At 36.2% G+C, this 21,979-nt stretch overlaps 1 protein-coding gene across 1 annotated transcript in view; it reads right to left on the bottom strand.

The window, feature by feature from the left end:
* The window catches only part of LOC132117880 (elongation factor-like GTPase 1), a 117,295-nt gene that overhangs the window by 15,988 nt on the left and 79,328 nt on the right, over positions 1 to 21,979 (bottom strand). Inside the window, exons 16-18 of the mRNA XM_059527218.1 lie at positions 12,039 to 12,170; positions 8,378 to 8,525; positions 499 to 1,469 (exon numbers count right to left, since the gene is read on the bottom strand). Coding sequence (XP_059383201.1) covers positions 499 to 1,469; positions 8,378 to 8,525; positions 12,039 to 12,170 — 1,251 coding nt within the window. The remainder of the gene's footprint in view (positions 1 to 498; positions 1,470 to 8,377; positions 8,526 to 12,038; positions 12,171 to 21,979) is intronic.

Here is a 21,979-nt window from a genome sequence, read left to right as displayed (position 1 = left end):
TAAAAGTACCATAAAAGTTTAATATGACTCGTATGATCGTTTTGTGGAGAACAGACTGAAATGTAGGTCATTATTCACTGATCTGAATTTCCACTGGGTTTGGAATGACATGAGATTGAGTAAATGTTGACTGATTTTAATTTTGTGGTGAAATCTCTGGCCATTTTCAGTTTCAGTTTACCTAAAGAGACAACTAAAACCCAATGAAATAGTTAGTGTTTCTTTGCTTTGCTGCAGTATTTTTGATTCTTACAGAGAAATTGGACAGGACGTACTTATGACACTTTAAATGAATAATGAATTAATGAATCATGATCCGATATTAGTATATAATACTAAAATAACACTGACAAAAAAAGTTATTTTTTTGTAGTGTGGCTCCATGACCTTCTTAGTAGTATTATGCTTATGGGAAACAAAACCATGCACTGACATTTTGTCTTTCATAAAGATTGACTTCTCGACTATGTTTTTGTAGAGACTGAATAAACTGCTTACCCAGGACCTCAGCGGTGGCCATGATTTCGCATGTATACATGGCTGCCATCAGCCGCTGAGGTTTAGCTTGGAAGGCGTATCTGCAGGCCTCCTTCATAGCAGCGATAAGCTGCCCTGAGAATGGCCCATAACAGTCCACCGAACCCCCAGCGGCCTCCACTCTGCTCCTGCTTTGGTTAGAGCTTGCCGATGAGGCGTTCGTCTCGTGAGCATCAGATCTCTCACTTTGGTCATCATTATTTGGCTCTGCAGCTTGGGAATCCTCATCGATTGAGTCTGGCTGAGCTAGAGGTACAGAAAGCTTCATGTCCCAGGTCTCTACAGAGAAGCAAACCCCCATCAAAGGTTCCTCACACATGGGACCAGAAAGCGTAGCTAACTGGAAGCCACTGGCAATGCTATTGTCAAAGTGTCTGATCTCTGCCTCTTCGGTTGCCTTCTCTTGTTCCAGACACTGCCACACAGAGGGTCTCCGGTAGCCCTCGACATTGTTGAGGAGAATATTTGGCCCACAACGGCGTGGACCAAATGCCCAGATACGCTCCACGGCTCCCCTCCACTTGTGGCCTTGCAGGTTGCTCTCCAACTTCACCTTGAAATCCTGGATGTTCTCCAGGATTTTCTGGTTGATGTCCAGAGTTTTGTCCTCCCAGGCGAACAGGCTGAACTGCTCCATTGTGCGGATGAGCTCCACATTGTCCTCCAGAAGGCAGGTGACTTCCTCAGGAAGAGGAATAGCCCGCACCCCGACCGTGGCCATCTTGTTCGGGGTGGTGAGCGTGACCAGACCAGTGGAATCCACCTGGATGCCTTCGGGATACTTTGTTTGTTCCTCCTTGACCTGGTGAATCACCGCCACCTTCTGCTGCTTTCCCATGTCCTCATTCACCATGTCCACTTTGGGAGGCCTAATCACTGTCTCGCGGAACGGGATGATTGGTTTGGATGCACTGATTTCAATTTTAGCAAACCTAGAGGATAAAGAGAAATTGGTAATATCATTCATGTTAAAGATATATATTAAAAAAAAAAACATGCACAGTCAAAAATACTTATGTCATTTATGGATAAGTTTGCATTGTAAAATAAAAAAAAAGTTCTTTTTAATTTACTTTATTTATTTTCTTAATGGACTTTATTATTGTTTGCTTACTTATAATAACTACCTGATAAGCATGAAGATAATTTACATTTACATGTTAGTGTGCATTTACATTTAAACACAAAAACAAAATATATTGTATAATATATATATATATTAAATTATAAAAAATATAAATTAATTACAGATTATGTATTGAGTAATAATGACTTCAATAGCAATATACAATATACATATTTTTATATTTTAATATACTGTGCATTTGTTTGTTTAAATGTGTATACTGTACACACACACACACACACACACACACACACACACACAATATATATATATATATATATATATATATATATATAATAAATTGTACAATATATTAGCATGAAGCAGTATATATATAAACAAAAATATCTAATATACTATTTATAACAAACAGAAAATATATGGTGGCTGACTTACATTTAAAATTACATTTAATACATAATTATTATTATTATTTTATTATACTTAAAAAAGGTGTGTTTAATAAACTAAGTATTATGTATTAGGCTTTGCTGTGGTATTGAAATTGCTATTGAGAAACACGATATCAAGTGATATTTTAGTAATGTGACAACTCTAAAACATTGAATCACTGCACTAGATTACATTAGATTCAACTTTATTGTCATTGTGCAGAGCACAACTACAGACGGCATGAAATACAGTAACTACTCAGGGAAAAAAAGAACGGTTATATGAAAAGGCTTATTTTTCAAACTAACTGGGAGGACATGAAAGAAAATTATTGCTGGAACTCAAGACTGGCGTTCAGCCAACGGTAAGAGCCGAGCTCTGATTCTCCAGCAAGTCATTATGGCACAGTAAAATCTAATTTACAATGGGCCATTCATGCAGAAATTATTCAAATACACATTAATCTCTCTCTCTGTCTGCGTGAGGAAACAGACATAAACATTCTGCCGGAAGATAAAAGCGCACTGAATCATAAGAATATCACACAATCCAGGCTTACTCAATATGTTATGCTTGCATGTAATGCATGTTTGAATACAGAATGACCTGAATCTAATGAGGGACCTAAACACTCTGGGTCACTGGTTACACAGTCGGACACTTGGGTCTCATGGGTCACTGGGCTTTGTTAAGTGGAGCAGACGGTTGACATGGCTGCTGTCTTCGTGGAGACATTGTGTAATCCAGTTAGATCCAGACAGCCACAGAACGGTTTGGGAAGAAGATAATCCAGTGGAAAATGTTTACTAGAAAGCTCCCGAGAGCCGTGACTGGGCTGCTGTCTCACTGCTGACAGCTCCTGGTGTGATGCGATTCACACAGTTAGCTTCAACCTCATTATTTTTTGTTATTTCCTAACTCTCCTGCCTCATGCACCTCCACGGCCCCATCAGCGCTGCTTTTAAAACAGAAATGTGTTCCTGTTGACTCAAATTACACTGGATATCATGTACAATTATCATTAACGTCATTAAAATGGCCATAATTACAATAACAGCACACTTTTATATTAAAACAGTAAGTAATGTTGGTAAACACTCACCAAATAGCTTTTTTTCAAACTGCTTACAGAATTGGTTTAATTTGCTGAAACATTTGATGGGAAGTTTATAAGAATTTTTTTTTTTATTATTGTTGTGGAGAAGAGTGTTTGGGGTCACATTTTTGGAAATAAATTCATATTTTGAATTAGCAAGGGACGTATTGCATTAAAGAAAAACATTACAGACATTAACAAAAGTGGATTACATAAATTATATAAATTTATATTTATAAAACTGTTTAACATTCAAAGGTTAATAAAAAATAATCATATAAAACATAAAAATATATATTTTTAAAATGAATGATGTTCCTTGAGCAGCAAATCAGCATATTAGAATGATTTCTGAAGGACCATGTGACACTGACGACTGGAGTAACTGCAGCCTTGGTGAAAGATGAAAAAAAAAAAAAGATAAATATAAATATAAAAAAAACGTTTGAACAATGGACAGACTCCTACTATACACATTGCTGAGAGTGAGTGAATCCACAATTAGTGGCCCACTCTAGTTTCCATTATGATGTACATATTCAATGCATTTTATTGGGCTTAATGACATATAACCTTTCCCATAAGCTTATAATGACACTAAAGTGACATATTGACAAAAAGCTGCATAATCAACAAGCTTTTCGATGATACAATCATTAATAACGTGCAAAACAAACTCAAGCAATGCTTTTCCTCAAACTAAATCAATAATCAACACATGAGAGGGCGTAATGTTCAGTTGTCTTCTGCATTCTGGCAGCTGACCCATTTTCTGCAGAGGATGTGATGTCATCGTCCTGTGACCTCGCTGTGAATGGCCTGAGGACAGGCGCTGCGTCAGAGGTCTGGTCAGGCTATCGCTGAACTGCTTTGACACCAAGGTCTGACGGGATATTTTTAAATGCCACTCAGACTGAGGAGTAGACACTGCAGGCGGCCTGACCTCAGCGGTGACCCCGACGACCCCCAAACCAGCAGATCGGGGTCTGATGGGTCTTCACCTCTGGCTTTCCTCTCATGTGGTACTGGTGTTTCTTTCTGACCTGAGGGGCAGAGCTAGTGACTAAATAACAGCCCATCAGACCGTCATGTTTTCTCCTCTAGTTGCAGAAATGATGGAGATGTTTTGGTTGGAGAAGGCAGATGTTTTGGGGGGTTGGATACACTGATCGCAGGACTTTTTTAAAGAAAAAAAAACTTTTATTCTGAAAGGAGGCAGTAAAGACATTTAAACCATTACAAAACATTTTTCAAATGAATGCTGCTACTCTTCTGAATCCTGGGGATGAAATATTTTAAAATAAAATAAAAAATATGATATATATATGAATGATTTATAATGATTTACATATTATATAATACACACACACACGTGTGTGTTTACACAAACACATTTTAAATATTAAATATGTATGTATTCTGTAAGGTTGTTAGGGCTCACTGTGATAATTTAATCATAAACAATGCACAGTTGAATGCTAGACTATTTATACATTTAATCAATAAAAACACAATATTCATACTACATTCAACATACTACATCTGTTAGACTACATACATACTACATCTGTTAGACTAGAAATATTGCTAGGAATTGGTCTACCCAAATCGTAGATGAACTATAACCTAAACCAGTCTATTTAAACAAATGACACGTCGACTCGTTTTTTGAAGTAGAATGAGTAAAAGAGCAGGTGGGAGAGACGGAGTAAAAAAAGAATGACAGAAAGCAGGCAAATATGAACAGGAACATATCTCAATCAATGGGGAGTTTAAGCATGTTTATATCTCATGCATTAGCCGAAGCTTTTCCAAACCTTGACAAGACGGACTCCATTACAGTCCAGCCAAATTAGACCTGAGGGATCTCTATCCCCATCAACGGCTGTTAAATGTGCTTGAGCTGAGAACACTTGAGTGTAAATGTTAAAAACAAACTGATGAGTCTTTCCTTCACGACGCCCGAAAACAGGACAAAATAACACAGAGAGAGACGCGTGTTAATTTACAGGCCCGCAGCTCGAGGCAGAGCAGCAGATGGGGAGTGTGCGAGATCTCATTTGTGTCTCCTTACACCATTACGAGTTTTTTTTAGCGAAGTGTGATTGCACAAGCCAATCACTGTTCTAGCAGAGCCAAGTCAGGATCGTCCAATTTAATCTACATCCACAAAACATGACACATCTCTCGCTGGCTTTCTCACTTCTTTGTGTTAATGTGACACTTTCTCACTCGATTTGTCTTAACTCAAACTGATTCTGTAGTACTATCAATGAGATGAAGGACAGTTTCTGGAACAACAAATCTGTAACAAACTTTGACACGAGGCCAACACTGTACTGTAGCAGTGTGTAGAAATCTCAACAAAAGCCATTCTGGTGGCTTTCCAAACATCCTGGCCAATTTTATTCTCATGTAAAACATAACAGAAGAGCTTACCAATTACTAGTCACCTAATTTACATTTAAAATGCAGCAACCAGTTGCATAAACAGTGCCAGGAGTTATCAAACTTCCCCAAATTACATAAAGAATAACTTGTTTCATTTGCATTTTAGGTGACAATTTGCATTGCGCCTCAAAACAAATGCACTGGCACTGAATTTCTTTCTGTCTTCAAATGACGACTGGTAATGTATTCATGAAATCTTTTGGCCATTCGATATTCAAATGAGCGAGGATGCGGCAGTTTTAAGTATTTTAATTAGGTCTTTACCCTGACGGCTCAAATATGTTGCTGTATGTCCACTTACTGCATTTTCATCATATCACGTACAATGTAGAGTACTGTATGATTTGTAATCTCACTAAAAATGTTTCCTGTACATTAGATGAACATTCAGCAGATGTTTATGATCTGAATGTAATTTTACTTTCATTCAAAGCACATTTGCACTGCAAAAAATGACTTCTTACATTTTCAATAAGGCTTTTATTTGGACTCGTTTAAATGATTTTTTGAACTTGTAAATTGAAAAAAAAAAAAAAAAAACCTTCAACACTGCATAAACTTATCAAGACTAGTTTTATATGAATGTATCTGTAACACAAGTGTACTTTGTCAAACTTCAAACATCACATATTTCACTTATTTTAAGTGTAAAAAAGGTAAAATGAGTGAACATCACAAAACCGATCGCATGCAGTGTTTAGCTTCTTAAATTCATTTATTTTGTTTAAAGGACATTTAGATGTTTTTTTTTAAACAGAAAACAAAACAAAAATAATTAGAATGTTTTTTTCTTAAGTTTTTGTGTAAAGTAGAATTGTAAGTTACTGATGACAATATTAGATGTGCTGAATTTAATTCATTCAGGATGATTCACATTAGTGTATAACGGTAATGATAATTTGCATATGTTGGCATGAAAACAGTGCCATTAAAACAATTGAAAAAAAAACACCTTTACAGTCTTAAATCAGGCTTATGTACATTGCAAAAAAAGATTATCTGAGTACCTTTACCAAGAAAATACTATTTTAATCTTTTTACTTCAAAATATCAGAAATGAATTGTTTGTTGATCTTTTTTTTTTTTTAAGTAGGTTGTGTATGGTTTTATTGGAAGTATTAGATAACCTATACTAGAAATAACCAAATACAATTCCCCGAAATTGCAAACAATCAACTGATGAACCAAATGCATGATTTTCTGAACAAATTTTCACATGCTCTTCTTAAGACCCACAGTCCGACCTAGATAAAGAAGTTCTCTTTGGAAAATATCGAAGAAAATGTCCAGTTAATGTTATGCAAGGGCAGATGTGATGGATTAAGCAGCTAACACTCCAACACCAACCAATATTTAGCATGTGGTGCTGCTAATTTATGCAGATATGTTGTTTATACAAGGTAAAACTCAAGGGCAAGCCAAATGCACCCTGGTGTCTTATAAAACTGGAAGATAACATCTTCAGCATTTTAATTATGAGGGTATATGTCAAATCCAACATCAACAAACCAGCTCTAGGCTATTCAGTTTAACATACAGTGATGCTTGATTAGCAATAGTAATATCAAACCTCCCACAGAAAGTTTAGTAATTTAATACTGTAATCAACTATTTTTTCCATTATTTTTAACTTATATTTTGTCAGGCTATATTGAGCCTGTTAGATACTAAGTGTATATAACTGTCTGATTATCCATTTAGAATAAAGCATTCCTGAGAAAATATACTTTTTTCTTTTTTAAAGCACCTGAACGTCCCACTGCCGCATTAATGTCACAGCGGCCAAAAAATCTCCAAACAATCAAAGCAAAAAACTGTCATGAATAATTTGCCGAGCCAGTTTGTGTTGAGAAGAAGCTCCAGAGGTGTGAATTGCTCTAAGCTCTGCTACAGTGCAGCTCACAGACTGACATCAATAGATATTGATCTGCCACCACCGCAGAGAGAGAATGATAGATGACTAGAGATACAGTGGGAGAAAGAGAAAAAGTAAGACGTGATTGAGAATGGATATAGGAAAGGAGTAGAGAATTCTGGTCCAACAAAACACAGAGATCTGATATTCTTTAGACATACATTCATACCACCAACTAAAACATGCAAATAAAAGATGAAATTGACTATTTAAGAACATTCTGCATTTATAAGATTACTTGTTTTTCTCCTCATGTACATCATTATTTGCCTTTTTTCACAATTCGATCAAACAGAAAAGCTCACCACTGCATTATTTCCTGCTGAATATCCAGAAATATGCCACATTTAGAAGTTAAATGTGTTGTCAGTGCTTTATGTTGTTAAGCGTGAGAAACAATCGTTGTTTTCATGACAAATGTATTTAAACATTAAATTTAAAAAATTTATATATACATTAAATAGTCAAGACATTACTAAGAGGGTTAAATTAAAATACAATGCATATTGAGGCTGACGCACATATTTAACGAAACGCTCTTTTCTAGCCTTCATTTCTTTAGTGAACAGACAAGCCGTGGAAGCTGTGTGATATTGATAACAAGCTGTTTTACTGATGTCTTTCTATGGTTGAAACATATTTGAGTGATTATATGAGACATGAGATGTTAATTTATGTTTATTTTGTGCTATAACTTGTAGTAAAGAGGAAGGGATGATCGTCTTCACTTAAGCTCAGTGTATCAGAGTCAAAATGGCATTTATTGTTTGAATTTTCTAATAAATATACATACACACACACACACACACACACACACACACACACACATACACACGTGTACGTGTATGCAGTTCCTCACCTCTCTCTCAAGTCATCCAGACAGCGTTGTAGATGCACTTCCCCTGCAGTGACCAAAACATGCTCTCCTGTCTCCTGAATCAACACTTCGGCACATGGGTCGGCCTGGTTCAGTAACCTCATCCCACGCACCAGCTTCGGCATCTCACCTACACACACACACACACACATTTGTATATCTATATTTTGTTTAGTAGAGTTGTCAATGTGATGCAGCTTTGTTAAGAGGCTGATGAAAGACGGAGCAGTGCAAACCATATTGACCTGACTGTAAACCCACAGCCCGCGAGTCAGTGCACAAAACGCTCTCATTCTTTTCACAAACAGTTAAAAAAAAAAAAGTACCAAAAAGTGCTGTCTGACATCAAAGTAAGTTTCTGTTCATAATGTAGTGACAGCAGTAACACTAGGACTTTGAGAGTGCTTCTAATAAAGAGTGTTTTCACCAGTAATGGCCTCTCCTGACCCGAAGACGAGCTGAAGTTACGGTTATGAAACTAAACCCTGAAACAGCGCTCTGGGATGGTGATCGCCCTCACAATGAGCTCTTGTGTTAGTGTGTTCGCGCAATCCAGATCAGACAGTTCTTTGCTGTGCTAAACTGGGAAACATTTAACTTCCTCATTACAGCTGTGCTCTTGACTAATGCATCCCACATGAGCGAGTGTAATGCTTTGAGATGGACGGGGTTTCCATGCCATCTCTGACACTGCTAATGAGAATCACAACACCACCACTGAGTGAACCTGGAGACGTCCTATTAAAACACCTTTCTGAGGGATATTTGCACGTTAGAGACTCATGAGATGAGACGATTTAGTCTGTTTGCTCATGCATCTATTTTATGGTTAGTCATTGCTGTGTATCAGTGAGACTTAGTGAGGTGCATACGTAGGTATAATATAAAGGCATCATAGATAGGTATGCTAAATAATACAAAAGCTGTTGCAAAAGACGGACAGCATAATAATGTTGCCTGGTAAGATACCTCATTTTGGGAAGATTGCAAGGTAGTTTTCTGTACCTTTCACAGAAAAGTCAATTTCATAATGTTCTAAATTTGTTTTAAAATAAATAAATAAATAAATAAAAACAACTAAAACATGGGACATGCAACAAAATAAATCAATAATAATAATTACATGCAAAACAGGCTTGAATTGCATGCATGTGCTTTTCCCAGCAAGGACACATTCTAATAATTTAAAAATCCCCCAAAAATTGTATCATGGTTTTTACAAAAATATTACACAGCTAAACTGTTTATAACATTGATGATAATAAGAAATGTTTCATGAGCAGCAAATCGGCATGTTAAAATTATTGCTGAAGGATCATGTGACACTTAAGACTGGAGTAATGATGCTATTCTAATATCAAATAAAAATAAAAAAATTATTTGAAATATTTTTACTGTATTATGAATAATTTAAATATGAAAAGCATAAAAATGTAAAACACTGTTATTTTATGTATTTACTGTATATGTATACGTGTGTGTGTGTATACACACACACAAATATTTATATAATGAAATATCAAAATGTTGCCTTTGTGAGCAATAAATAAATAAATATTGTATGTGTGCATATATACACACACCATAAAGCATAGATGAGTAAATACAACCCGAATTCCGGAAAAGTTGGGACGTTTTTTAAATTTTAATAAAATGAAAACTAAAAGACTTTCAAATCACATGAGCCAATATTTTATTCACAATATAACATAGATAACATAGCAAATGTTTAAACTGAGAAAGTTTACAATTTTATGCACAAAATGAGCTCATTTCAATTTTGATTTCTGCTACAGGTCTCAAAATAGTTGGGACGGGGCATGTTTACCATGGTGTAGCATCTCCTTTTCTTTTCAAAACAGTTTGAAGACGTCTGGGCATTGAGGCTATGAGTTGCTGGAGTTTTGCTGTTGGAATTTGGTCCCATTCTTGCCTTATATAGATTTCCAGCTGCTGAAGAGTTCGTGGTCGTCTTTGACGTATTTTTCATTTAATGATGCGCCAAATGTTCTCTATAGGTGAAAGATCTGGACTGCAGGCAGGCCAGGTTAGTACCCGGACTCTTCTACGACGAAGCCATGCTGTTGTTATAGCTGCAGTATGTGGTTTTGCATTGTCCTGCTGAAATAAACAAGGCCTTCCCTGAAATAGACGTTGTTTGGAGGGAAGCATATGTTGCTCTAAAACCTTTATATACCTTTCAGCATTCACAGAGCCTTCCAAAACATGCAAGCTGCCCATACCGTATGCACTTATGCACCCCCATACCATCAGAGATGGTGGCTTTTGAACTGAACGCTGATAACATGCTGGAAGGTCTCCCTCCTCTTTAGCCCGGAGGACACGGCGTCCGTGATTTCCAACAAGAATGTCAAATTTGGACTCGTCTGACCATAAAACACTATTCCACTTTGAAATAGTCCATTTTAAATGAGCCTTGGCCCACAGGACACGACGGCGCTTCTGGACCATGTTCACATATGGCTTCCTTTTTGCATGATAGAGCTTTAGTTGGCATCTGCTGATGGCACGGCGAATTGGGTTTACCGACAGTGGTTTCTGAAAGTATTCCTGGGCCCATTTAGTAATGTCATTGACACAATCATGCCGATGAGTGATGCAGTGTCTTCTGAGAGCCCGAAGACCACGGGCATCCAATAAAGGTCTCGGCCTTGTCCCTTACGCACAGAGATTTCTCCAGTTTCTCTGAATCTTTTGATGATGTTATGCACTGTAGATGATGAGATTTGCAAAGCCTTTGCAATTTGACGTTGAGGAACATTGTTTTTTAAAGTTTTCCACAATTTTTTTACGCAGTCTTTCACAGATTGGAGAGCCTCTGCCCATCTTTACTTCTGAGAGACTCTGCTTCTCTAAGACAAAGCTTTTATAGCTAATCATGTTACAGACCTGATATCAATTAACTTAATTAATCACTAGATGTTCTCCCAGCTGAATCTTTTCAAAACTGCTTGCTTTTTTAGCCATTTGTTTCCTCCGTGCCAACTTTTTTGAGACCTGTAGCAGGCATTAAATTTTAAATGAGCTAATTAAGTGGATAAAAGTGTAAAATTTCTCAGTTTAAACATTTGCTACGTTATCTATGTTCTATTGTGAATAAAATATTGGCTCATTTGATTTGAAATTCCTTTAGTTTTCATTTTATTAAAATTTAAAAAAACGTCCCAACTTTTCCGGAATTCGGGTTGTACAATAATTTAATATAGCAAAAAGCATAGATATACAGTTCAAATTCATTAAAAGAACGTTTATCCAACATTAGTATGAGCTCTGTATTGTTAGGCTGATCTCTCCTCAGAAGGCAGCTTTATAACAGAATCATCACAGGCACTTGGAAAAAGATACTAAGCTTACTAAATATATACCCTAAAAGTTTCTATTACATTCAAAAGCACGACTACCTACTTAAAAATAACTCTTCTGAACAGCTTGTTCATTTTTACTACTGAGTCACCGTGATGATTCAATACACTCTTCCTTGCTTTCGGCTTATCAGTTATTTTTGCTTTATGTGTCCAGCAATGTACTGCAGTGCTTTACCTGTTGCAGCACAATGAAAAGTGATACTCAAGATGTGTTTAATTCGTTCTGTGTGTGCCTGGTTTTGGTCATCAGGACGTACTTGGATGTTTGGGCTCGACTGCTACTCTGACGATGGGCGTAGCTTCAAAGTTGAGTGGCGTGAAGGGCGGGCAGGCCGGAGATGTTGAGATGGTGGCCGATTTGAGAATGAATTCCTCCATTCCACCAATACCTGCAGAGATACAAACAACATTAAACAAAGCTGCATTCAAAAGAGCGGTTTCAAATAACAGTTTTTTTTTACATTAAACGTTATTATTTATACAATGGCTGCCACTTATAACAAAGGCCCCTGTGTGTGCTGCTTTAGGTGGGAGGTTGTGTGTGTAAGAGTGTAAGCATGTGTTTGTGCACGTTGTGATGGAAAAAGAAAAAGACTTTGGAGAACTAACAGACATGATTGCACTGCTGTGCTGGAAATTGAAAACCCAAAATTTGGCTGGTGATATGACATCTGGCCCAGGCAAGCATCCCGAAAAAGTGTGCTTAGTTTTGAAAGGAACATAAATATTTATTTGCTAGAAAATAAATAGAACAAGTAGTCTTGTGGTTCATGTTTTTTTCCAAATGTATCCTTTAATAAAACTAAATTTCAACAACATAAAAAAGCTTATCATCAGTATTGTTCAACACATAATTATCATGCTGCCTGTAATGATATTTATTGTGATATAGATTTTTATTATAGAATTCATTTCAATAGTTAAAATATGACTATATTAAAAAGTGTAATATATTAGCAATTAATATATATATATATATATATATATATATAATTAATTAAAATGTTTATAGATTTATACACCTATATGAAAATATGTGAAGAAAAAAAGATACACTTTGAACTTAATATAATGTAAATACTTTCCAAAATGCAACATTGTCTACTTAAATTAAAATATATTACACTCAATTTAAAACGTATAGCTGCATTTTTATTTCCAAGCTGTCTTCTGAATGAATACATTCATTAATAAAATGCAAACAAAATGAATTATATAAAAATAATAATAATAATACTAATACTAAACCAAAAATAAATAAAAATAATAAAATGTAAAAAATAAAATAAATTACATCAATTTAGAGAGATGAAGAGAGTGTGAAATACGGAGGCCTATCATTGAATATGAATATACCGTAGAGACACTTCTCACAATTTTCTTGTTGAGGCTTTGTTCATTCCTGAAGCGATTCCCAAATACAAAATTTCAGAGCAAGATCCTCTATTTAATACACTTCTTACATTTACCTCCAACACTTTTTCTGGACCATCTGGCAGGCAGAAATCGGAGGAGATGCATTTATATAAAACTGGACTGATAGGGACAACTGAATGAAGCGCTTCAGCGGCTCAGCAGGTCGAGCATTTAACACACCCCTCGAATCCCACTCAGGTCTAAGAGTGATTCCGTCAGGAGAGTGGAGCCTCAACCCTAGAGGTTAGATTGTTCAGTCAATGAAGCAGCCATGAGGCAAGAGCTTCCGTCACAGGCCGACCTTATTAAGGGCAATTCCAGCCAGACTCGCAATCGTGTTCATGAGCAAACACCTGGAGGCTGTAAAGTCGGTATTACAAATGGCTTAACGGTAATCACAACGCAGGCCTGCAGAGGCTGAGCGGCATATGAAGTCTCAACTCTGACCGATGAGGCAGTGTTGACTCGCTGGCTCAGAGCATGACATCACGGATCAACTCGCAAACGTTTATTATAGCAGACATACCAAATATAGAAAAATAAACCATGTCTATGGAGTCAAATGTGCATAAGCATTATATTTAAAATGGAAGGGTTGTTAATGCAACGTGAGATACAGAGCAGACGAATTGCTCATTGAAGGGACTGTATGTGTCCTGCTCTGACATTCTTTCTATAAGTGTTTGCATATGTCTGGAGCAGGGCATACGCTTTGCAGGGCAGGATGTTGCACAGATGCCTCAAGGCGTGGGAAAATGATTGCGTCTCTTTATTTTAGAACACACAAAACTAGTTTAGAACACAGCCATGTCAATTGTGACATTTTATGCTCAAATACTTGTGTATAATATACATTGTTATATACATTGCTTGTTCAATGTTTTTAAATTTAAATATCAAAATATTTCCATTTACTGATTTAATTGGCTGCACAATAAGCTAATTAAATTGCAATTATCCAGATATTGTAACAAAATAAACCTGTCTACTAGCGTTGTTCACGCTAAATATATTTAAAGGTTTACTCAATAATAGAGAATTATATAACATTGCAAATTTAGCAAATGATGTTTTTTGAAAACCTTTTTAAAACACTATCTGCCATTGGTCAGAAACAAACAAAAGGCTCCACCCCCAAGTGACGTGACATTCAGCCAAGTATGGGGACCCATACTCAGAATTTGTGCTCTGCATTTAACCCATCCAAAGTGCACACACACAGAGCAGTGAACACACACACACACACACACACACTGTGAGCACACACCCAGAGCAGTGGGGAGCCATTTATGCTGCGGCGCCCGGGGAGCAGTTGGGGGTTCGATGCCTTGCTCAAGGGCACCTAAGTCGTGGTATTGAAGGTGGAGAGAGAACTGTACATGCACTCCCCCCACCCACAATTCCTGCCGGCCCGGGACTCGAACTCACAACCTTTAGATTGGGAGTCCGACTCTCTAACCATTAGGCCACGACTTCCCTTCGTGGGAAGTTGTACACTGCTAGCTAAACCAATGCTGCCATGACTGTTTTTGTTGTGATGCGCAAACTGCGTTTTTCTCACACTTTTAAGTAGAATTCAACAGTATTTAACAGTACTTCAAATTTCTCACTTATAGTCCACATTAAGCTAAAATACATTAAAATATTGGATTTTTATACTACCATGTGTTTCTCTTTTCCATTATAATGTGAAGAGAGAAATATTAATGGATTCCTGGAATGATTCTCCAAAAACAATGTGGCACTACTTTGTCAAAACTGTTTGTTTGAGTATCACGACCAAAGTGACATTGGTCAAACCAATGGTGTAAGTTTGGAGGCAAGACTACCTGTTTGAAAACAGTCATTGACAGAATAGAATATCATATACTTATATTATTCTTGCCAAATAAAGATATTGCAGAAATAGTAGCAGCATGCTGGAATGACATAAATCAGTTGTGTTTGTTATTGTTAACTAAAAATAAACGATTAAAATGGTTTTAAGTAATTAAAATAAAGAGGAAATAAAATATAAATATCAAATAAAAGATTTTATAATAATTAAAAAGATAATAATAAATAAAAAAAGAGAAATGTTTCTTTTGGAACTAACTGAAATAAAATAAGTTGATGTTGTAAAATTAATAAAATGAAATGGATTCAATTTTAAAAATATTAAAGGTAAACAAATGAAATCATCGCTTATAAAAACAGAAAAGGCAGAACAAAAATACTCAAACTTAAATTAAAACGAAAACTGAAAATCTAAATATAAAAGCACATTCAAAATATGTACGAATACTAAACAAAATGTAAATAATAATAAATAAATAACTACAGCCATTCTTTTTGCAATTTCCTGGTGTCTAATGGCACAGAAAACAGACACACCACTTTAAAATCAATTTAGAAATTTAGAATATAGAAACAAGAACATGAATTTTAGTTAAAACAACACATCCTAAGGTCAGTGGATTTCTCTGGATCATGACAACCGGAAGAGAGAAGGGTGAGTGATTTGAGCATGGGTTATTCTACCCCTCTTTTAACCTGCGAGTTCATCACTGAAAGTCAAGCCACATGCAGTGGTCAGTCTAGACACAAGAGCTCTTTGTATGTGACTCTTTAATACGTCCAGCCGGGCCCGAGGCACGCTGCCATTTTTATCCACAGCGCTGATGATTTCCTGTTCGTGTTGACCCCTCTCACCCTCTCCTTCCTAAGCACTGATTCAGGACCAGCTTGTCCCCGACTAACCCACCACACACCAACAGCACGACAGACCTCAGATCAGCGGCTCGGGACCAATCCAGCCTCTCTAAAAACAAGCAAATCCTTCGCTCATCACCATCAGATGGTGTTTTAATGATTGCTTCATAAATCCATCCTGCTCTAAACTTTTCACCTCACACATGCTTCTGATTTCCACACAAGAAAGCAGCAGATCTTCAAGGCGAGAAAAAAAAAAGAAACCGGAGAAAAAGAGCACAGGATAAATATTGACGCATGAAAGTCTAAATTTGTATTTTCTAAAGGAATTACCTGTGTTCTTGTCTATCGTCTGTAAACCTGACAAGCACCTTTGTTTCTGCATTATAACAATGTTTTTAGGTGACACGTTAAAATGTATGTCTTATAGTATGAAGCCCAAAGTATTCTTTGGTTGGGTATGGTGCAAATTTCATCATCAGTGAACTGTACATGCAACCATGTTTTTTTCTAAATGTATGAAATCTGTACATTCAGTTTGTTGCAACTTTTGCCTACTGAAGAGTGCAATAACAATAAAAGCCCACACTGATGTGCACTTATGTGAGGAGGTTAAGAGATACACAAAACCTGAACAAATTTTAAAAGATACAAAGGACATCTTTATTGTTCTTAACTTCTGTAGAGAAAAAGCGCAGACTCAGTTAAAATATCAGATAAATAAAACCTAATAAATATTTTTTTCATAAAATGAGTTAAAAAGATGTAAAGCAAAATAAAACTGATAGTAATATGCAATAAAACAGACAGAAAAAAAACATAATGCTTATTATCCTGTAGGCTATAGCCTATTAAATTAATATAAACGGGCGACACGTTTACTACTTGTAAAAAATGCGGGTCAGGAAATCGGGAACAATATTTTCTTTTTCTTTTTTGTGGTCCGAGTTGCGGGCGGGTTGTTCTTAACTTCTGGAGAGAAAAAGTGCAGACTCAGTTAAAATATCAGATAAATAAAACCTAATAAATATTTTTTTCATAAGATGAGTTAAAAAGATGTAAAGCAAAATAAAACATAGTAATATGCAATAAAACAGACAGAAAAAAAACAATGGATACATTTTTGCTCTTCTTTTTATTAGGTTGATCGATCTATCTATCGAATGAACGAACCATAGATAGCAGTGATGCGCGGGTTGATCCAAAATGAGTGTGTGCCTGCGGTCATCCGTGGTTACGAGTCATCCAAAAATATTTTTTATGATATTCGGGTCGCAGTCGGTCGGGTGTTTGAAATAAAGATGCCAATAAAACCTTTGTAATTTATATAGTACTAGACACAATTTTGAAATACATAGGCCTACACTTTATTGGCTGAATAACTGGCGCGATTATAGAGTGACCACCTGTCCCGCTTTACATTGTACTGTACAGCAATTTTACCCTTTGTCCCGCCTCACGCAAGTTGAGCATCTGTCCCGCTTTTTCATTCGACCCTGCCTAATAAATACACGGAGTACCACACAAAAAAAACACATCATCAAGAAACATGCAAATCAGTGCAATCATTTTTCAATAAACCAAATGACCCACAGTCTGACAAAGTTTCAGCAGCAGAAGTGACGAGCATTTATCATGCCGTACATCACACACATTCATATCGCTCGACTGCAGTAACAAGTTAGCCTCAGTAATTTTTCCAGATTCTGAAACAGCTAAGAAAAAAGCTGTAGAAACTTTGGGCGATATTTTGGGTCAGGTAGTGTCTTAATCTTTTAGTCGGTGGGTTTAAAAAGAAATATAGGCAATATATTACAGAAAGCTTGAAATGTCTACTTTTAAACGAAAATATTCAAACCAAAATAAATAGGCTACTCTCTGATTATGTGATCCTTATGAAATGTGCATTTCTCTCTGGCGTTCATGGCGAGTCCGCATCGTCAACTTCATCTTTGTAGTGACACAGAAAACACCAGTTCATTACTACACAAGTAAATGTCTCCTTGCTAATTTAGACACATTCATAATCATTACTTTAACAATTTCTTTGTGGCAAGCCTTAAGTGTGCGGTCATAATGCTTATTATCCTGTAGGCTATAGCCTATTTAAGTAATTAAATTAATATAAAGGGGCGACACGTTTACTACTTGTAAAAAATGCGGGTCAGGAAATCATGAACAATATTTTCTTTTTCGCGGTCCGAGTTGCGGGCGGGTTAGTTGAAAACATCAGTCGGGTGCGGATTGTTTATACATTGACCCGCGCATCACTGATAGATAGATAGATGACAGAATGAGATAAAAAGATAGAACGACAGAGCTACATAACGATAGATAGATAGATAGATAGATAGATAGATAGATAGATAGATAGATAGATAGATAGATAGATAGATAGATAGATGACAGAATGAGATAAAATGATAGAACGACAGAGCTACATAATGATAGATAGATAGATAGATAGATAGATAGATAGATAGATAGATAGATGGATAGATGACAGAATGAGATAAAAAGATAGAACGACAGAGCTACATAACGATAGATAGATAGATAGATAGATAGATAGATAGATAGATAGATAGATAGATAGATAGATAGATAGATAGATAGATAGATAGATAGATAGATGACAGTATGAGATAAAATGATAGAATGACAGAGCTAAATAACGATAGATAGATAGATAGATAGATAGATAGATAGATAGATAGATAGATGACAGAATGAGATAAAATGATAGAACGACAGAGCTACATAACGATAGATAGATAGATAGATAGATAGATAGATAGATAGATAGATAGATAGATAGATAGATGACAGAATGAGATAAAATGATAGAATGACAGAGCTACATAATGATAGATAGATAGATAGATAGATAGATAGATAGATAGATAGATAGATAGATAGATAGATAGATAGATAGATAGATAGATAGATAGATAGATAGATGACAGAATGAGATAAAAAGATAGAACGACAGAGCTACATAACGATAGATAGATAGATAGATAGATAGATAGATAGATAGATAGATAGATAGATAGATAGATGACAGAATGAGATAAAATGATAGAACGACAGAGCTACATAACGATAGATAGATAGATAGATAGATAGATAGATAGATAGATAGATAGATAGATGATAGATAGATAGATAGATGACAGAATGAGATAAAATGATAGAACGACAGAGCTACATAACGATAGATAGATAGATAGATAGATAGATAGATAGATAGATAGATAGATAGATAGATAGATAGATAGATAGATGACAGAATGAGATAAAATGATAGAACGACAGATCAACATAATGATAGATAGATAGATAGATAGATAGATAGATAGATAGATAGATAGATAGATAGATAGATAGATAGATAGATAGATAGATAGATAGGACTAATAATTCTGCATTATAACAATGTTTTTAGGTGACACTTTAAAATGTATGTCTTACAGTATGAAGCCCAAAGTATTCTTTGGTTGGGTATGGTGCAAATTTCATCATCAAAAGACAAAATATGAACGACAGAATGATAGAATGGTAGATAGAATGCTAGAATAAACAAACAGATGATAAAACGAACACAAATGAATGAATAATATAAAGTATAGATTATTCTTTGATAAATTTACACATCCTCTTCTGTTAGTCAAGTACTTTTCTCTCCATTCTAAAAATACACATTTTCAATGGACATTCTTCAAACTTTAATCTTAAATGTCTTTAAATCTAAAGTTAATTAGGACCAGAACACAAAGCACAGTGTGTGAGTTAAGTGCTTGAGCTGAACTAATTGAAGAAAATTGTGGAGAAGAAACAGAAGCTGGAGAACAGATGAATTTCAATCCAGTGCTCGACTTGCAGGAGGTTAACTTCTACTTGAGGGGAAAAATCCAAAATGTCTTGTTTCTGAAACAGCCGTCCTCTGATAAGAGCTGATCCCAGGGCTGAGGACAGCGCTTGCTCTGCTCTTTATAACTGTAAAACAGAGACGCTCTTTCAACATGAAACATGAGCAGGTAATTACTCAAAGGTGACTGTGTCTCAGAGGCATTCCTCAACAAAAGCACAGAAAAACAGAGAGCGCTGCCAAAATAACCTGGGAAGAGTTATATACAGTAGGAGAACAGACCCGCTGCAAGAATCTGGGCCACACATGGAAGAAATAGACGCTCTTGAAAAAAATGGAAGCTAAATCTGAGCTGAAGGGTTTTGGAAATTAAGAACAATTACATCCTGGCATAAACAACGGTTGAAATCTAGAGGAGGTTGTTGCAAAAACTTCAGAATGATGTTTTGGAATTATAGCAAGGAATTGATGGATGGATGGATGGATGGATGGATGGATGGATAGATAGATAGTCTGAGCACAAATAAGTAATTCTTCAGTTTAACAGAATTCTGAAGGTTGTGATCATGAATCACTCAAACACAAGCTGATAAAGGCAGATGATAAACACTTCAAGTCTGTCAAACGCTATTTTTAATCACTCACACAGTACGGCATAATCATTACCAAGATGGAAACACCATTTATAAGAAATATAATATAGACAAAGCTTTACGCTAACGATCAGATGTTCATCTATTTTACAGTGCACTTCCTCAGTGTTTTTAACGCCACTGCTTCCAGCAATACAGTACAGTACTGTGGAAGATCATTATTTAGTCGAACAGCTTCAGTCGAAAGCCAAGCAAACAAACAAAAGTGTGCGCGGACTCTCTTGGCAAGCGTAGACGGTGAGTCCTCTGAGGACAAGCGGAGGTCAAAGTTCAAACACAATCGCCCCAGACCGAAGGTTTCCGCTCGCACCATGCACCGAGGCCTACGGAGGCAGTGTTTGGATCCCGTCCTGACTGCAGTGATAGCGCGGCTCAGGGAAGAGAGTGGTTGGAGGGAACAGATAGAGCGACTGCAAGAAAAGACGGATCAAAGAGCACAAAGGGGCAAGCAACCAAGAGCAAGTGATCTCAATGACTCAAGCGAGGAGAAATTTCCTCCAACCACAAATACAGTTGGCCCGGGCGCAAGTTATATAAAGAGCGTTTTTTCACTTGCGGTGCCTTTGGCAGCTGCGACGGCTCTCAGCTGTGGTTCTTCAAAGCCGACAAAAGCCTGAATAATAATCATGGCTAATGTTTTCAACAGATTGTGGTCTTGTGTGTTCCATCATGTTTAATAGCACACATACATTTTCGATCAACGTAAAGCCAAGTGAAATTAATTTCATGACAAGCTTATGAGGAAGTTACGTTGACTTGGAATTATTAAAGCAATAAAAAAGACCAGTGTCAGGGTGTTCTGGGCGGTTGCTGAGGCAAGCCAAGTTTACCTTTCTTTCTGTTTATCATGACTACTGTATTAATTTAAAAATATGTATGTACACAATATGTGCATTGTACCAAATTATTAATTTAAATGTAAATACATAGTAGTTAAGGTCACTTAATATAAAGTGGGACCAGGTGCATTAAATTGATCAAAGGTTTTAATGTTACAAAAGAGTTGGATTTGAAATAAACACTGCTCTTTTGTGCATACATACAATTATACAGCACAGCAACTGTTTTCAACATTGATCATAAGAAATATTTCTTGAGCAGCACATCAGAATGATTTCCGAAGGAGACTGAAGACTGGAGTAATGATGCTGAAAATTCAGCTTTGAACACAGGATTAAATTGCAGGTTAAAGCATAATACAACATGAAATACTTATTTGAAATTGTAAAGAATATTTTAGATTATTACAATTTTTCCTGTATTTTTAATCAAATAAATGCAGCCTTGGTGAGCATAAGATACTTTCTCAAACATTACAAAAATCTTACGACCCCAAACTTTTGAACAGTAGTGTGGTTCATGAAAAATATGTGCGATTTGCAAGGTTAGACAGTTAATAATCACAATTCAAAGTGAGTCATTGAAAAATAATGTCAAATTTGACTAGTTTCAGAACTTTTAAACCTCTCTCACACCTGTTAGCCTTCTTTCTCCTCAATAGCAGGGCTCTTCCTCTTTCTCAAGCTTGCTAAAATAATTGATTTCTGGCCACCCATCTTTGAGTTTG

Source organism: Carassius carassius, chromosome 3, assembly GCF_963082965.1.
Source record: "Carassius carassius chromosome 3, fCarCar2.1, whole genome shotgun sequence".
Classification (NCBI taxonomy): Eukaryota; Metazoa; Chordata; class Actinopteri; order Cypriniformes; family Cyprinidae; genus Carassius; species Carassius carassius.
This window is presented reverse-complemented; position numbering and strand designations above follow the sequence as displayed.